At 44.4% G+C, this 17,610-nt stretch overlaps 1 protein-coding gene across 3 annotated transcripts in view; it reads left to right on the top strand.

Moving 5' to 3' along the window:
- Nucleotides 1-17,610, top strand: part of pik3c2b (phosphatidylinositol-4-phosphate 3-kinase, catalytic subunit type 2 beta) — a 187,432-nt gene that overhangs the window by 146,074 nt on the left and 23,748 nt on the right. For all 3 annotated transcript variants that reach the window (XM_070859224.1, XM_070859226.1, XM_070859225.1), the window contains 9 exons: nucleotides 2,791-2,971; nucleotides 3,627-3,734; nucleotides 4,842-4,934; nucleotides 7,245-7,374; nucleotides 10,461-10,597; nucleotides 11,664-11,833; nucleotides 11,989-12,145; nucleotides 12,253-12,362; nucleotides 15,347-15,548. In XM_070859224.1, coding sequence (XP_070715325.1) covers nucleotides 2,791-2,971; nucleotides 3,627-3,734; nucleotides 4,842-4,934; nucleotides 7,245-7,374; nucleotides 10,461-10,597; nucleotides 11,664-11,833; nucleotides 11,989-12,145; nucleotides 12,253-12,362; nucleotides 15,347-15,548 — 1,288 coding nt within the window. The remainder of the gene's footprint in view (nucleotides 1-2,790; nucleotides 2,972-3,626; nucleotides 3,735-4,841; nucleotides 4,935-7,244; nucleotides 7,375-10,460; nucleotides 10,598-11,663; nucleotides 11,834-11,988; nucleotides 12,146-12,252; nucleotides 12,363-15,346; nucleotides 15,549-17,610) is intronic.

Raw genomic sequence — 17,610 nt, 5'->3', positions numbered from 1 at the left:
GCTGTGTGTGTGTTTGTGTGTGTTTATGTGTGTGAGGCAGTGGCAGAGGGTACGTCACTTACTTCAAAAGTTCCATTTTGAGCTTTGTATCAGTTGGGTTGAGTGTAAGTAGGAATGAGGAGGGGGATGGAAATCCTACTAAGAAAAATCCTTGATGAGGAATATGGGAAGAATATGAAAGAATTAAGGATTATTTCATACTTTTACGTAGTATTTACAGTACAGAAACAGGCCATTCGATGCAACTGGTCCACTCTCCACACCAGCTTCTTCCTCTAATCCTGTCAACATATCCTTCTATTCCTTTCTCCCTCTTTGCTTATTTAGCTTCCCCTTCAATGCATTGATACTATTTGCCTCAACTATTCCCTGTGGCAGTGAGTTCCACATTCTCACCACTCTCGAGGTAAAGAAGTTTCTCCTGAATTCTCTGTTGGATTTGTTAATGACTATCTTATATTTATGGCCACTAGTTCTGGTCTTCCCTGCAAATGGAAACATCTTCTCTACTTCTGCCTGTTATATATGTGGACTTGTATTTACTCTGTACAGCCACCAGAGGGCTCATCCTCCGGAGTCCCAAGGGATCCCATAATCCCTTGGGAGCACAGGTATTTAAGGAGGCTTCACAGGTTGGAGAGGCATTCTGGAGACCTGCAATAAAAGACTACGTAAAAGAATAAAAGACTTTACTTTGAGCTCAGTGTTCAGTCTGACTCTTTCTCCATACACAACCTATCAAACCCTTTCATCTTACAGACCACTATCGGGTCACCCCTCAGAAAAGAGCCTCAGCCTGTTCAATTTTTCCTGATGGGTATAATCTCTCAGTTCTGCCATCATTCTTATAAGTTTTTTTGCATCTTCTCCAGTGCCTCCATACCCTTTTTATAATAGGAGACCGGAACGGTTAACAGTACAGGTACTCTAAGATTACTAAAATATGAATGAGTAAGTAAGAAAAAAAACTTACGGCAGAGGTCTGAAAGAATGAATTGACGTGCCAATAATTTACCACTTAAAATTTTGCATGATCTTTTTCTGTCATACACGGACAGATACTGGCACCCCTCACTAATTGAGAAGGTAGCGGGAGTTGAGGTCTATGTTCTTATGTTGCTCATTAGGAGGTGTGCAAGTGTTACCTGGGGCGGCTCACAGTCCAGTTTATCCTTTCATCCTTTATGAACAGAGAGCAGAGGAAACAGATTTAAGATAATTGGCAAAAAATCAAGGGTAGGGGTGTGTGGGATGAATTTCTTTTACGCAGTGATCTGGAATTGGATATATACTTGAAACTAAAAATTTTGCAGGGGGTTGGGGAATGTGCAGGGGTGTGGGACTAATTGGATAGCTCTTTCAAATAGCTGGCACAGGCACACCGGACTGAATGGCCTCCTTCGATGTCTGATTCCACACACGAGCCAATCTCAAGTGATGTACGGGGGAAATCGAGACCAAGTGTATTATTCAGGTGAAGTAGGGCTGGAGAGTGGGAGATAATTGGATCAGGATGTGCAAATGTAATTCAGTCACCATTTTGCAGTCATAAGTTCAGTTTATATTATAATTTTGATTTCATAGTCATTGTAATTAAATTACAACATTTATGGCAATTTGGGGAGCAGAAAAATAGAATGAGAGTGTCTCCGCAGTACAGTACAAGCTGGGAGAAGCAAAACTGAACTGTTACAGCGCCGCTGCTGGTGGAAATGCATCATTACAATGTGACCACAAGGCCTGAGAAGTTATGCTACAACTGTACAAAGCCTTGGATAGACCACACCTAGAATGGGAGCAGTTCTGGGCACAACATCTTCGGATGGATATATTGGCCTTGGAGGGAGTGCACCTTAATGATCACCAGAATGATACCGGTATTCCAGGGGTTATATTACAAGGAGAGATTACACAAACAAGGTGTTTGTGTTCCCTAGGAGGAATTTAGTTGAAGTTTTCAAGATATTAAGGGGAACATGTAGGGTAGATAGAGAGGAGCTATTTCCTCTGGTTGGGGAGTCTAGGACTAGGGAGCATAGCCTAAACATTAGAGCCAGACCTTTCAGGCGTGAAGTTAGGAGCATTTCTACACACAAAGGGTGGTAGAGGTTTGGAACTCTATTCCGCAAATGGCAATTGATGCTAGGTCAATTAATTTTAAATCTGAGATTGATAGATTTTGGTTATCCAAAGGTATTAACGGAAATGGGGCAAAGGATATGGAGTTAGGTCGTAGATCAAGCGTGATGTTGTTGAATGGCAGAACAGGCTCGAGGGGCTAAATGGCCTCCTCATGTTCCTATGACCAGTTTACATAAATAGTCAACATGATAAAATGTGGACATAGGAATTTATAATGGAAAAAAGTCGACAGGAGTGTGAGGATAAACATGACAGCAGGAAGTAACATTTTGCTGACAGGAAGTGCATGCAGATGTCATATAGATATATATCTTAATTGCTCTTCCATGACGTCCTCTCATACATTATTATTGTGCTGTTTACCTCTTGCCCAATGGCCTAATTGTGGTGAAGAATTGGTTGGAGTTGGGGAAGTTTTTCCTGCTGTTCCAGGACCCAGCACATGAAACATTGAAGCACTCTATATAGGGCTGCAATTAATGGAGCAGCAATTCTTCACTTGAGATATGTAAACAGTCTGCTTGACATTATGAAACCTTTATCCCTTCACCTCACTCCCCTGTCTCAGTTTAATCTTAATCTCCTGTTTGTAATATTGTCAACTGTCTGCTCGAATAGCTTTAAATTTTAACATTTTTTAATACCCAGGTTACTGAAGGACGCGTTAAATGACTCTCACTTCAATGCCCGATACCAGCATCTCCTTGGGGCCTTGCTGTGCTGTGCTGGAAAGGGTATGAGGGAGGAGTTTGACAAACAGACCAAACTACTTCAAATCTTGGCTAAAATAGCACAGAAAGTCAGAGACACCGCTCCATCCTCACGCCAGGTTAGTACACGAAGGCTTTGTGCAACACTGTCCTCGCACCAGGTCAATATATGAAGGGTTTGTAGAGCACTGTTCCACACCAGGTCAATATATGAAGGGTTTGCCCAGAAACTACCTCAAACCAGGTCAGTAGAGGAAGGGAATTATATAGCACTGAGTTCAAGTCAGGTCAATACACAAAGGGTTTGTGCTGCACCAACCTCTCATTCGGTCAGTGGATAATAGGGTTTGTACACCTCCATGTACGGTGAAATTTCACCAAAGTTGCAATACCGCCTCTTTTTGACCTTGGATGTTGTCATTGGCAGAAACCCAGGTTTGAGCAGAGTCCTCAAATGTGCTGCTTTGGTGAGATTGTTCCCAGCTGAAGCAAGTTTTACTTGGCCAGGAATGAGGAGGCCATCATCGCAGATCCCTGAATTGCATTAGGATTCTCTGATAAGACGTGGGTCGTCACAGCCCTCTTTGCTCAGTGGAGCATCTTGGTGCTGCTGGCTATTGTTCCTCTGTCGGAATATCGTGAATGTATCCGCTGACACGATCATTAATCGAGGGGGAATACGAGTGTTTTGTATCCTGACGGGTATAAAGTGGTGTCTGAGATTGAACAAACAGAAATTCTGAGGACAATTAGTTGATCTTTCTTTCTGTACAGACTGTACTACGTGAACACATGGAGGAAGTGCAGCAGTTCTTCACCCAACAGGATCACTGTTGCTTGCCTTTAAACCCAAGTCTTTTAGCTAAAGGAATCAATCCAAGGGTACGTTATGTTCTATAAATTTTTGTTTGCATTTTCTGTATAGTCATTTTTTCAGCCTCTTGTGTTTTTTTTCATGTACTTAAATCCTAAGCGTCCTTGGAATCCGTAGTTAATAGGAATTTGACATTATCATAGAATCGTACAGCACATTAGGGATACCTTGGCATTCCAACTTATATACAGGTCATTCAGCCCATCGTGTCTGTGCCAGCTCTCTGAAAAAGCTATCCAATTAGTACCGCTCCCTGCTCTTTCCCCATAGCGATTTTAAGTATCTGTCCAAACTTCATCGGCTCTAAGCTGTTGCGGGCTAGAACCTTTACGTCTCCAGTAATTCTATGTAAAAGGCCTGTTAAGATGATAATACAACAATAAGCCCTTGTAGTCTACAACTACAATGGCATCATTATTATCATCTCAATAGCCATGAAGACATCAACACAACCAAGCCTTCTGCAGAGTTACTGGAGATGTGAAGGGTTTGACCCGGAGTAGCTTACAGAATTGTACAGAGCCATTCACACCGTGAAATGTCTGCGCTGATCTCAGTCAAGTTGTAGCAGGACAGAGGGGCACTGGAATAGTTCTCAGTACCTTGGGTTTAGAGTTGGAAAATTGGACAGGGTTCAGGCTTCCAGGTCGTTATGCGGTGAATCCGGCCAAGAAGCGCATTTGTATGGATATTGGCCATCGTCAGAATTAACACTGACGGCGATGCCTCCCACAGTCAAATAGCCTGCCAACGCTCACCGTCAAGGCTCACGCATGAAGCATGACCACGTGAGGGGGAGATACCAGAGGACTGCCAGCACCTGTGACCTGCAGCCCAGCATGAATCACTGACTTCAGGGCATAGGCTTGTTCGGGTGACGGGGTGAGGGGTGGGTGAAGGAAGGAGGGTCCCGCACTGCCTTTGCCTTAACTCTGAGGGGGTTGACCGTGAAACTTCATTGACATTGTCTGTAGAAGTAGCTCTGTTTCTGGCTGGCTGTCTTCCCAATTCAGAAGATTTGCACAGAACCGGGCGGCAAATGTTTTGGCGGATGGGAAAAAAAGTGGGTAAGAACTTGAGGCCAAGTGATGACTCTTTGGTTTCTGCACCCACAGGCTTGCTCGTTCTTCAATTCCAATGCAGTGCCTTTGAAGATCTCCTTCATCAACGCAGACCCTTTGGGGGATAGCATTAACGTCATTGTTAAGGTAAGTTTATCTACTGTGGAATATACTTTGGAACATTGAGATGGAATGTGCGGCAGTTAATTGGGATGATTCTTCCAGAGGTGATGATTCTTCGCACTGTGCATGCCAGTGAGCATGGTGTATGGAGCCGCACAGATAAAAAAGGGAAAAATCTAATGCGTCACTACTGGGGATGGGACAATAAACAGGATGGGTTGGATTGGTTTTGAGTGTTTGACCAGCAGCCACAGAGGTGGTCAGTACAATGGGCTTCTGTGGACCTGCTGTGTCAAGTCAGGACTGCGTTTCCATGCGTCTAATGGCCAAGAATGTAACGGTGAGCCCAAGGGTAGGGATCACTTCTTTTCCTCTTGTATTCTGCACCATAATGGTCCTTTTTGGGTGATTGGCTAGATCTCAGAAACACAATCAAGTCCGTCAGCGACTGTTTAATGTGCCAGCAAGGATTCTTGTAACAAATGTGTTTCTTTCCCGATGACTGTCGAAGAGCTGTCGTAATGTACAGCTTGAAATTAGACCCATTCAATCCCAATCTGAATTCGCTGATCTCCATTCAAAGTGCAGCAATTGGGCCCTGCACCCTTGGACATAGAGGCCAAAAAATAATCAGAATGGCTAATGAAATGCTGACCTTTATATCTAGAGGACTAGAGTACAAGACAGGTAAAGCTATACAAAGTCCTGGTTAGACCACACCAGGAGTACTGTGAGCCCTTCTGGGCACCACACCTTCGGAAGGATATATTGGCCTTGGAAGGAGTGCAGCATAGAATTACCAGAATGATACCTGGACCCTAAGGGTTAAATTACGAGGAGAGGTTACACAAACTAGGGTTGCATTATCTGGAATTTAGAAGGTTAAAGGGTGATCTGATTCAAGATACTAAGGGGAACTGATAGGGTAGATAGAGAAACTATTTCCACTGGTTGGGGAGCCTAGGACTAGGGGGCATAATCTTAAAAATTAGAGCCAGACCTTTCAGGAGTGAAGTTAGGAATCACTTCTACACACAAAAGGGTGGTAGACGTTTGGAAATCTCTTCTGCAACGGCAGTTGATGCGAGGTCAATTGTTAATTTTAAATCTGAGATTGATAGATTTTTATGAAGGTATTAAGGGATAAGGTGGATATATGCAGTTAGATCGCAGAAAAGGCATGATCTCATTGAATGGTGGAACAGGCTCGAGGGGCTAAATGGCCCTACTCCGGTTCCTATGTTCCAAATAAAAACTCACCCGTAATTACATCTCACGATTGTTCTTCAGTAATCCCTGCTGAAAAGTGCATATGTGCAGACGTTGTTGAGGGCAGGATTGGTTTGGTTGTCATGGACCCGTAGTTGGACAGCCTGCCAACACTCGCTGTCTAGGTTCAGAGATGTGAAGCAATGAAGATAATGCTGACTGCCAGAATCTATGAAAACTGCAGCGCAGTATCAGTCACCGTTTGAGAGGAGGAAAATAAAGGAATATTAGGTGAGAGTATGAATTGGACTCTGAGGCGAGCAGCCTGCACATGCTCCCCATCTAGGCTCGGATGCAATAAGAACATAAGAAGTAGGAGCAGGAGTAGGCCATTTGACCCCTTGAGCCTGCTCCGCCATTCAATAAGATCATGGCTGATCTGATCATGGACTCGGTTCCACTTCCTTGTCCATTCCCCATAACCCTTTACTCTCTTATTGCTCAAAAATCTGACTCTCTCCGCCTTAAATATATTCAATGACCCAGCCTCCACAGCTCTCTGGGGTAGAGAATTCCATAGATTTACAACCCTCGGAGAAGAAATTTCTTCTCATCTCAGTTTTAAATGGGCGGCCCGTTATTCTAAGACTATTTCCCCTAGTTTTAGTTTCCCCTATGAGTGGAAATATCGTCTTTGCATCCACCTTATCAATTATTAATTTTAAATCTGAGATTGATAGATTTTTATTAAGGGATAAGGGACAAAGGTGGATATATGTCCCCTCATTATCTTATAAGTTTCAATAAGATCACCTCTCATTCTTTTGAACTCCAATGAGTATAGGCCCAATCTACTCAACCTTTCCTCATAAGTCAACCCCCTCATCTCCAGAATCAACCTCGTGAACCTTCTCTGAACAGCCTCCAATGCAAGTATATCCTTCCTTAAATACGGAGACCAAATGGCATAAATGGCTGCTTGAGCGAGATACCAGAGACCTGCTCTCATGAATGGAATTAGATCTCAAGAATCAGTGCTGTCAGAAGGGGAGAGGAGAGGAGGGGAGAGAAAGAATTGGGATGAATAAACATGCTTAATCTTTGTTGTGTCTTGTCATTGTCCAGACAGGGGATGACTTGCGTCAGGACATGCTGACACTTCAGATGATCCGCATCATGAACAAGATCTGGATTCAGGAAGGCCTGGACATGCGCATGATCTTCTTCAAGTGCATCTCAACAGGATGGGGACGAGGTAATCCCAAACCTCATCGACACTATTCGAAAAGTAGCGCGATGGGGAATGTGCTATTCGGTTGTGGAATGATGAAACCAGAGATATCTCTGTCGCCGACAATGCCCAAACGGTTTGGGTGAGCCCACCAGCCTAATGGCTGTGATTTTCCCCATTAAACTGGATTTGGTTCATTGTTGCTCTTTATAGATTCTGGTAATATTTACTGAACCAAGAGCCCGACACTTTAATTTTAACCTAACTCCCCTGTTGGGGAACAGACAGGATGGGATTTACCTCTGATTTTACACCTCCTCTGCATTGAAGTCAGTGAAGAGTCAGGGTGTAAAACCGGCCCCCAACCGCCCGGCGAATTAGGTTAAAATTATCCCTTCATCTCCATTTCAGTTTTGGAATATATTAAATTTACCTTTTTATAAAGGCCTATCTCCAGTGTTAATCCACAACTCCAAATCTAGTCAGCTGTGGGAGTTCAAGTTAAATCTAATAGAGTTGGTCTGTCAGCAGCCCTCTGACATCTCAACCAAGTGACCAGTCTTAAGTCTAAGCCTGGACAGTGTCTGTCAGCGGGCATTTGATCTGGGAGTGGGGGACACCACAGGCAAACCAGACCCTCTCTCTCAATCTCCATGCTTTTACTGCAGTGGTCCTTGGATAGCGATGTGGTGCAGGAGCCCTGACTGGGTGGGCACCTCCCATCTCCAGCCCAAAGATGCGTGGCTCAGTGGTATCACACTTGTCCCTGAGTCAGAAGGTTGTGGGTTCATAGAAATATAGAAAATAGGTGCAGGAGTAGACCATTCGGACCTTCGAGCCTGCATCACCATTCAATATGAGAATGGCTGATCATTTTTGCAACTTCAGTACTCCATTCCTGCTTTCTCTCCATACCCCTTGATCCCTTTAGCCATAAGGGCCACATCTAACTCCCTTTTGAATATATCTAACGAACTGGCCTCAACAACTTTCTTTGGTAGAGAATGAGAGAATGCCACAGGTTCACCACTCTCTGAATGAAAAAGTTTCTCCTCATCTCAGTCCTAAATGGCTTACCCTTTACCCTTAGACTGTGACCCCTGGTTCTGGACTTCCCCAACATCGGAAACATTCTTCCTGCATCTAGCCTGTCCAATCCCGTCAGAATTTTATATATTTCTATGAGATCCTCTCTCATTCATCTAAATTCCAGTGAATATAAGCCTAGTTGATCCAGTCCTTCTTCATATGTCAGTCCTGCCATCCCGGGAATCAGTCTGGTGAACCTTCGCCTCAATAGCAAGAATGTCCTTCCTCAGATTAGGAGACCAAAACTGTACACAATATTCAAGGTGTGGCCTCACCAAGGCCCTGTACAACTGCAGTAAGACCTCCCTGCTCCTATACTCAAATCCTCTCGAATGAAGGCTAACATGTCATTTGCCGCCTTTACTGCCTGCTGTACCTGCATGCCAACTTTCAATGACTGATGTACCATGACACCCAGGTCTCGTTGCACCTCCCCTTTTCCTAATCTGTCGCCATTCAGATAATCAAGCCCCACTCCAGAGACTTGAACATACAAATCTATGCTGACACTCCAGTGCAATACTGAGGGAGTGTTAGAATTACCATCTTTCAGATGGGACGATCGGCCCATCTGGCCTCTAAGTTAGACGTAAAAGATCCGATGGCACTATTTTGAAGATGAGCAGGTGAGTTCTCCCTGGTTGCTAATATTTATCCCTCAACTATTTCAAGTAGAACAATAATCAAGTGCCTCCTGATTAAAGGGGGTGGGGGGGTTACACTCCAGAAAGTTTCATTCAAGTGCCTCCTTGTTTTTTTTTGAGGGCACCAAAAACACAATTAACAATTCAACATAAAAGCAACCTTTGTCAAATCAAATCAAATTAAAATTCTGTTCCTGGTTGAAATGAGGCACTCCAGTCCCTCTGGCGCCAATATTTAGCCCTCAACCAACATCACTAAAAACAGATAATCTTGGACCTTGCTGCGTGCAAAATAGGTTGTTGCTTTTCCTACATTACAACAGTGATTACAGTTCAAAAGTACTCCATTGGCTGTAATGTGCTTTGGAATGTCCAGAGTTTGTGAAAGGTGCTATATAAATCATAACTTTTATTTGTATAGCGCCTTTAACATAGTAAAATGTCCCAAGGTGCTTCACAGCAGTGTAACAAAATAAAACAGATACATTTGATACCGAGCCACAAAAGAAGAAATTAAGGCAGATGACCCAAAAGCTTGTTTAAAGAGGTAGGTTTTAAGGAGCATCTTAAAGGAGGAAAGAGAGGCAGAGAGGTTTAGGGAGAGAGTTCCAGAGCTTAAGGCCCAAACAGCTGAAGGCACAGACACCAATGGTTGAGCAGTTATAATATGGGATGTTCAAGAGGGCAGAATTTGAGGAACGCAGACATCTTGCGGGGTTGTGAGGCTGGAAAAGATTACAGAGATGGGGAGGGGCGAGGCCATGGAGTGCTTTGTAGACAACGATGAGAATTTTGAAATCGAGGTGTTGTTTAACCAGGGACCAATGTAGGTCAGAAAGAGCACAGGGGTGATGGGTGATCATGACTTGGTGCAAATTAGGACATGGGCTGCAGAGTTTTGGATGACCTCAAGTTTGTGTATTGTAGAATGTAGGAGGCCAGCCAGGCGTGAGTTAGAATAGTCAAATCTAGAGGTAACACAGGCATGAATGACGGTTTCATCTTTTCTTTCTTCATTCAATTGTCCTATCTCGGCAGCTTCTGTGCTTGGGATCCACTAACTCAGCATTTAGCAGGAATAATACCTGGGAACTTCCTGGACAAAATGACTCATTGGGTCTAAGTCCTGCCTCCACATCTGTCTTTTGAGATTAGGACAAACTAGATATAGATATAAATACAGATACAGCAAGAAGGCTGACATAGAATTAAAATGTACCAGAAGAACAATCCAGGAAAGTGTTGCAATATACTGATTCCAGCAGCTATTTGTGGCGTTTAGCAGGTTAACGATCAGTCATTGTCCCGGTGATGTCGCATAAAATGTGTGTGATGCCTTGCTCGTTCAACCGCCACTGCTCGGGTCATATTTTACAGGAATGGTGGAGATGATTCCGAATGCAGAGACCTTGCGGAAAATCCAGGTGGAACACGGAGTAACTGGATCTTTCAAAGACCATCCGCTGGCAGAATGGCTGCAGAAACACAACCCAAACGAGGAGGAGTACGAAAAGGTGAAGAGAAGCTGCAGGTTTCTTGTCCCTCCCTTTTGGATCTGCCCCCCTCCTTCGATTTGACTTCTGCCTGGCAGGTTTAAGAAGTGAACTGCAGTGTGCTGCCTTGTATACAACCGTGAACGGGGGTACTGGGTGGCACGGTGCGTTAGACGCAAGCCTTTGAGCTCTGAGACTTGGATTCAAATCCAGGCCCGCTTACGCAAGAACATAAGAAATAGGAGCAGGAGTAGGCCATTTGGCCCCTCGAGGCTGCTCCACCATTCAATAAGATCATGGCTGATCATCGACCACAACTGCACTTCCCCACCCGATCTCCATATCCCTTGATTCCCCATGGCTCCAAAAATCTATCGATATCAGCCTTGAATATATTCCCTCTGAGGCAGCGACTTCCAAAGATTCACAACCCTCTGAGTGAAGAAGTCTCTTCTCATCTCTGTCTAAAAGGCCTACCCTTTATCCTGAGACTGTCACCCCTAGTTCTAGACTCCCCAGTCAGGGTAAACAACCTCTCGGCATCTACCCTGTCAATGCCCTTCAAAATCTTGTATGTTTCAAGGAGGTCACCTCTCATTCTTCTAAACTGCAGAGAGTATAGGTCCATTTTACACAATCTCTCTTTATAAGAAGCCCTCTCATCCCAGGAATCAATCTAGTGAACCTCTCTTGTACCGCCTCCAAGGCAAGTATATCCTTCCTTAGATAAGGAGACCAAAACTGTGCACAGTACTCCAGGTGTGGTCTCACCAAGGCCCTGTGCTGCTCCACATACAGCAGCTGCAATGTTGCACGAGTTTAGACTATTGGAGGTAATTTAAGGAATAGTTGGATGCTATGATGAAGGGAACTGCCGGTTTGTTTGGATTGCTGAGTGAGGATGGGCTAATGGATTTTGCTCATCGATATCCATTAGATATCAGATCCTCTGCACATATCACAGATCCAAAGTAGTAAAGAGTCGAGTATAAAGAAAGACTGTAGCAGATTCTGCCTGAGAGACTTTTCAATGGTAACTTGGATCGTAAAGGGCTGACATTTCTTATCCACTCTCTCTGTACTCTAGGCTGTGGAAAATTTCATCTACTCTTGCGCAGGCTGCTGTGTGGCCACCTATGTCCTGGGCATATGTGACCGACATAATGACAATATCATGCTGAAGACCAGCGGCCATATGTTCCATATTGATTTTGGCAAATTCCTCGGCCATGCCCAGATGCTTGGTAACTTTAAGAGGTGAGCGTGTTAATGGTTTCCTGTGCTGATTCGAGTTTCATACATAGACTGTTGTCTCTCCAGTGCAGACTTTAAGACTTAATCTATCATTTAATACCAAAAAAGGAATTTGACACGGGTTGTGCTTATAATGTCCTTGTTTTCTATTTCCACAGAGATCGAGCTCCATTTGTCTTTACCTCAGATATGGCGTATGTCATTAACGGAGGTGACAAACCCTCCAGCCGCTTCCATGACTTTGTTGACCTGTGCTGTCAGGCTTACAATCTCATCCGCAAGCACACTGACCTATTCCTCAATCTCCTGGGACTGGTACGGTGATGCAGCACACTAGATTATAGGAAACTACTGATTTTGGTTCAAAACAACTCGTTGGATTGAACATTCACTAATAATTGGACCTATTTTTCTTTCTGCAGATGCTTTCCTGTGGAATCCCAGAGCTGTCTGATATCCAAGACCTGAGATATGTTTATGATGCTCTTCGACCTCAGGAGTCAGAGGCCCATGCTACCACCTACTTCACCAGGTGCGATTTCCAGACCAGTAAAACTGTGACGGGCAACTGTACTTTTTAAAAATGTATTCATTCATGGGATGCGGGCGTCGCTAGTGAGGTCAGCATTTATTGCCCATCCCCAATTGCCCTTGAGAAGATGGTGAGCTGCCTTCTTGAACTACTGCAGTTTGTGTAATGAAAGTACTCCCATAGTGCTGTTATCCCAGGAACGAATACGTTCAAAAAGAAAAGACCCAGTGACGATGAAGGAACGACGATATATTTCCAAGTCAGGATGGTGTGTGACTTGGAGGGGAACTTGGAGGTGGATGTGTTCCCATGCGACTGCTGCCCTTGTCCTTCTAGGTGGTAGAGGTCGCGGGTTTGGGAGGTGCTGCCGAAGAAGCCTTGGCGAGTTGCTGCAGTGCATCTTACAGATGGTACACACTGCAGCCACGGTATGCCGGTGGTGGAGGGAGTGAATGTTTAAGACGGTGGATGGGATGCCAATCAAGCGGACTGTATTATCCTGGATTGTGTCGAGCTTCTTGAGTGTTGTTGGAGCTACACTCACCCAAGCAAATGGAGAGTATTCCATCGCACTCCTGACTTGTGACTTGTAGATGGTGAAAAGGCTTTGGGGAGTCCGGAGGTAAGCCACTCACTGTAGAATAACCAGCCTCTGACCTGCTCTTGTAGCCATAGTATTTCTGTGCTTGTTCCAGTTAAGTTTCTAGTTAATGGTGATTCCCCCAGGATGTTGATGGTGGGAGATTTGATGATGGTAATGCAGTTGCATGTCAAAGGGGAGGTGGTTAGGCTCTCTTGTTGGCGATAGTCTTTGCCTGGCACTTGTGTAGCGCGAATGTAACTGAAGTGTGTAGTCCGTGATTGCTACCAACTTGTGCACTGTTGGTTATTGGTTAGGCCACAGTTTTGGGCAACATGCTTTAGGAAGAATATCTAGGACAAGATAAGAAATTCATTAAGCTGATACCAGGAATGAGATGCGTCAGGTATGAAGAGAGACTAACTAAACTGTGGATTTGTTCATTAAAACAAAGAAAGTTAAGAGGAAACCTAATAGAAGGAATTAAACTACTGCACTGGTCGGTGAGTTAGTAACTAGAGGGAGTAAATTAAGGTCAACGAGGAGAGAGATTAAGAGCATTTCTCGTTTATCAAAGGGTTATTGGAAATGGAATGCCCAATGGGAAACGATGGTAGTAGAATCCATAATGCCTTTTGAAAAAGAAATGCATAAATATTTATGAAATGAAAAGTTTGAAAGCATATGGGGACAGGGCAATGGGACAAAATGAATAGCTCTAAAAGGTGCGATAGGCTGAATAGTTGTTGCCATCATACTTTGTTGCAAAGAAAAACTGGACAAACAGGACCATTAAAGGAAATGGGAAGTGTAGGAAACCAGCATTTTCCCCACATAAATATAGCTAGCCGTTGTGTCTTTAATTAAAAAACCATTTACAAACTCGTGGACGACCTGTGGCATTGTTTGAGCACAGTTATGGTGCAACGGTGGTGCTTTGTTTAACCTGGCCCACCCCTTTAAGACCACTGCACAAGTATATCCTATGGAGAAACGGTCTAAATGGGCAAATGCAGCCGCTTGTAAACATCAGCGAGCAATTAGGCGCTTGTAAATTTCTGGCTCCAGGGCAAAAAGAACCCAGCACTTTTAAAATAGTTTTGCCTCTGCAACAAAATGTGACATCTGGAGTGTTGATAGATGAATGCTCGATGCAAGAATTTTGATATACCGTATCTTATTAAAATGAAACATTTTTATATTAGGAGCAGATGCTTATGTGCCATCATTTAATAGACGCAGTGGGGAATTGAGTGTGAAACTTTCCCACTTACTGCACGAAAATCGCACAGGCTGTTGAAAGAAAGCATTATGTCAGAAAATATTGGTTTAACTTTCCCTTTTGTAATGTATTTGCTTCATGGGTTCTTTGCTTAAAAATTTATACCAACACATTGCTATTAAGAATGAGCTGGGTTATTAACAAAGGTTTAACAATCACACTACACATTATCAGTTCATCCACTAGGCTCACAACTGCATACCTCATTGTGGATGACTTAGACCCAACTGACTGGGGTTTTATTGAGTCTTGTGAACATCACGTGATTGGCTTAGCCACTTGCAATGCAACAGTTCTACAATTATTTTGTTGAACCAATAATCAAGTGCCCCCTGATTAAAGGGGGGCACTAAAACCGACAAATTAAACAAATCAACCTTTTAACAGTAACTTGGATCAGATAAAAATTTGGTTGCCGGAGCTTGGTGCCGATGAGGAATTCCGTCCGGACGGGGGTCAGTTTGGACAGGATCGCCCCACGTGCTTGAGCCTCCTCGACACACCTAACGAAGTCAGGGCTCAGTGCTGTTTTTAGCGACTCGATGGCATTGGCCGCAACAGCTCTACAAACCTTCATGTGTGTATAGTTTCAGAAGCAAAAGGGGTAGATTATAACTTTCAGCGGGGGAGCGAAACCGGCATTTGCAGATCAGCCGCCCGTTATACACTACACCCAATTTTCGTTCCAGTGACTTCATCGAAAGTGAAAATTACCCCGTTGGTCTTGGGCAGTCTTCTGGGAGGAAATAAATGCGAAGCCAATCCTGGATGTTAGAATGATGGGATATTCAGGCCCTGTATTGCAATTTGTTGAGGGGTAGGAAGGACTATCGCTGCAGTGGTGCTCACGAGGCCATAAAATTAGTTACTTAATTAATGTCCATTGTTTTAATTGGCGCCTATTGTCCATGGGACAGTTAACAGAAAGCTGATGCATTTAAGGGAAAGCTAAATAAACACATGTGGGAGAAAGCAACAGAGGGTTATGCTGATGGAATTAGCTGAAGAGGGGTAGGAGGAGACTCGGAGCATAAATGCTGGCATGAACCCGTTGGGCCAAGTGGCCTGTTTCTGTGCTGTACATTCTGTGTAATTCTATTGAAATCTCTGCCTAATTTTCAGGCTAATTGAATCCAGTCTGGGCAGCGTGGCAACCAAACTCAACTTCTTCCTTCACAACCTGGCCCAGATGAAGTTTGCCGGGACTGATGACCGTCCAACGCTCTCCTATGCCCCTAAAACGTACACGCTGAAGACCGATGGGAAAATCAAGGAAGTGTTTGTCAGTCGACATCAGAAGACATTCAACCCCCATAAAGGATATGTAAGTGAATTTCTATACCCCTTGATCCCTTTAGCCGTAAGGGCCACATCTAACTCCCTTTGGAATATATCTAACGAACTGGCCTCAACAACTTTCTGCTGTAGAGAATGTCACAGGTTCACACTCGTGTATGCACTCATTTATTTACGCCCAGAAACACAGAATCGGCTTCAGTCTGAGCACATTTGGCCGGGATTTTCGGTTCTGTTCATTTCGGGGCAGTAATGGCGGCAGAGCGTAAAGTTTGCGCCCGGGAACAGTTTGCGCCTCAGTCAGCAAAATTCACCAGCTGGGCCCTGAGTGTGGGGCGGAGCGCTAAGGGAGGTGTTCCCTCTCTTCGGGCGCTAGGTCGGCTGAGCGACTGAAAAAACGTTGCTAAAGAGCTGGCGTCAGGGCGCCTAAGAGAGGATTCTGTGGCAAAAAAAAAAATGACACCAAAAACACAACAAACATTCCCAATACCTCAAACACCCCACAATAAGCCACATCGCAAAAATAAAATGGACCAAAACAATCAAACTTGCCTCATTCACCAATTGCATCACTCACCGCCACTGGGACAGCTCTGACTGACCGCTTGGTTTTCCAGGCGGTCCCACCACGGCGCGTGAGGGGGTGCTGTAGGTTGAACGCACAACAAATTTCAAAGCGCAGTCGAAACCGGCAGCATTGCACGCCGGCTCACCACTCCCGGGCGGTGCTGCTCTGCACCCCCGCAAAACCGGCAACTAATTTCCTAGCTGGGAGCTGGTTAGCCACCCGGAAACCATCTCCGTTGCCATTACTGCCCCTCCGGGGCGCAAACCAAGGCGGCAACATTGGGAAAATCCAGCCCATAGTATTCTTGCCCCCCCCCCACGCTTCAACTGTGGCTGCACTATTGTAACACGGTAATAATGTGCATCAACCTCATCTTCATAGAGAGCCCAGACTGGAGCCCATTAGATTCAAGCTTTACAGCTACATTAGATTATAGAAACATAGAGCAAGGATAGCCCGTTCAGCCCTTCAAGCCTGTTCTGCATTCAGTTAGATCATGTCTGATCTGTATCCATCTACACACCTTGGTTCCATAACTCTTAATACCCTTGCCTAAAAAAAAACTATCAATCTCAGTTTTGAAATTTTCACTTGATCCCCAGCCTCAACAGCTTTTGGAGGAGGAATAGAGAGATCCAGCTTTCTACTATGCTTTGTGTGAAGAATATAAAATTCTGACAGGACTGGACAAGTTCGATGCAGGAAGAATGTTCCCAATGTTGGGGAAGTCCAGAACCAGGGGTCACAGTCTTAAGGATAAGGAGTAAGCCATTTAGGACCGAGATGAGGAGAAACTTCTTCACCCAGAGAGTGGTGAACCTGTGGAATTCTCTATCACAGAAAGTTGTTGAGGCCAATTCACTAAATATATTCAAAAGGGAGTTAGATGTGGCCCTTACGGTTAAAGGGATCAGGGGGTATGGAGAGAAAACAGGAAAGGGGTACTGAAGTTGCATGATCAGCCATGATCATATTGAATGGTGGTGCAGGCTCGAACGGCCGAATGGCCTACTCCTGCACCTATTTTCTATCTTTCTAAGAAGTGCTTCCTGACATCACCCCCTGAACGGCCTGGCTCTAATTTTAAGGAGACGCCCCCTTGTTCTGTACCCCCCCCGCCCCCCACCCCAGCAGAGGAAATAGTTTCTCTCCATCTACCCTACCAAATTCTTTCATCATCTTCAACAACTCAATTAGATCACCTCGTAATCTTCTATACTCAAGGGAATACAAGCCTCGTCTATGCAATCTGTCCTCATCATTTAGCATTTTTAGCCCTGGTACATTCGAGTGCATCTGCAAGATCTGCACCCCTCCAAGATCAATATATCCTCCCTGAGGTGCGGTGCCCAGAGCTGAACTCAGTTCTCTGCATAAGAACATATGGCTCTCTCTTTTTTTCTTTTTCTATGTCATTTATAAATATAGTGAAAAACTGATGCCCCTGTACAGATCCCTGGGGGACACCATGAGTCACATCCTGCCAATTGGAGCACTTACTCATCATTCCTACCCTCTGTCT

The sequence above is a fragment of the Pristiophorus japonicus genome, chromosome 17 (assembly GCF_044704955.1).
Source record: "Pristiophorus japonicus isolate sPriJap1 chromosome 17, sPriJap1.hap1, whole genome shotgun sequence".
NCBI lineage: Eukaryota > Metazoa > Chordata > Chondrichthyes > Pristiophoridae > Pristiophorus > Pristiophorus japonicus.
This window is presented reverse-complemented; position numbering and strand designations above follow the sequence as displayed.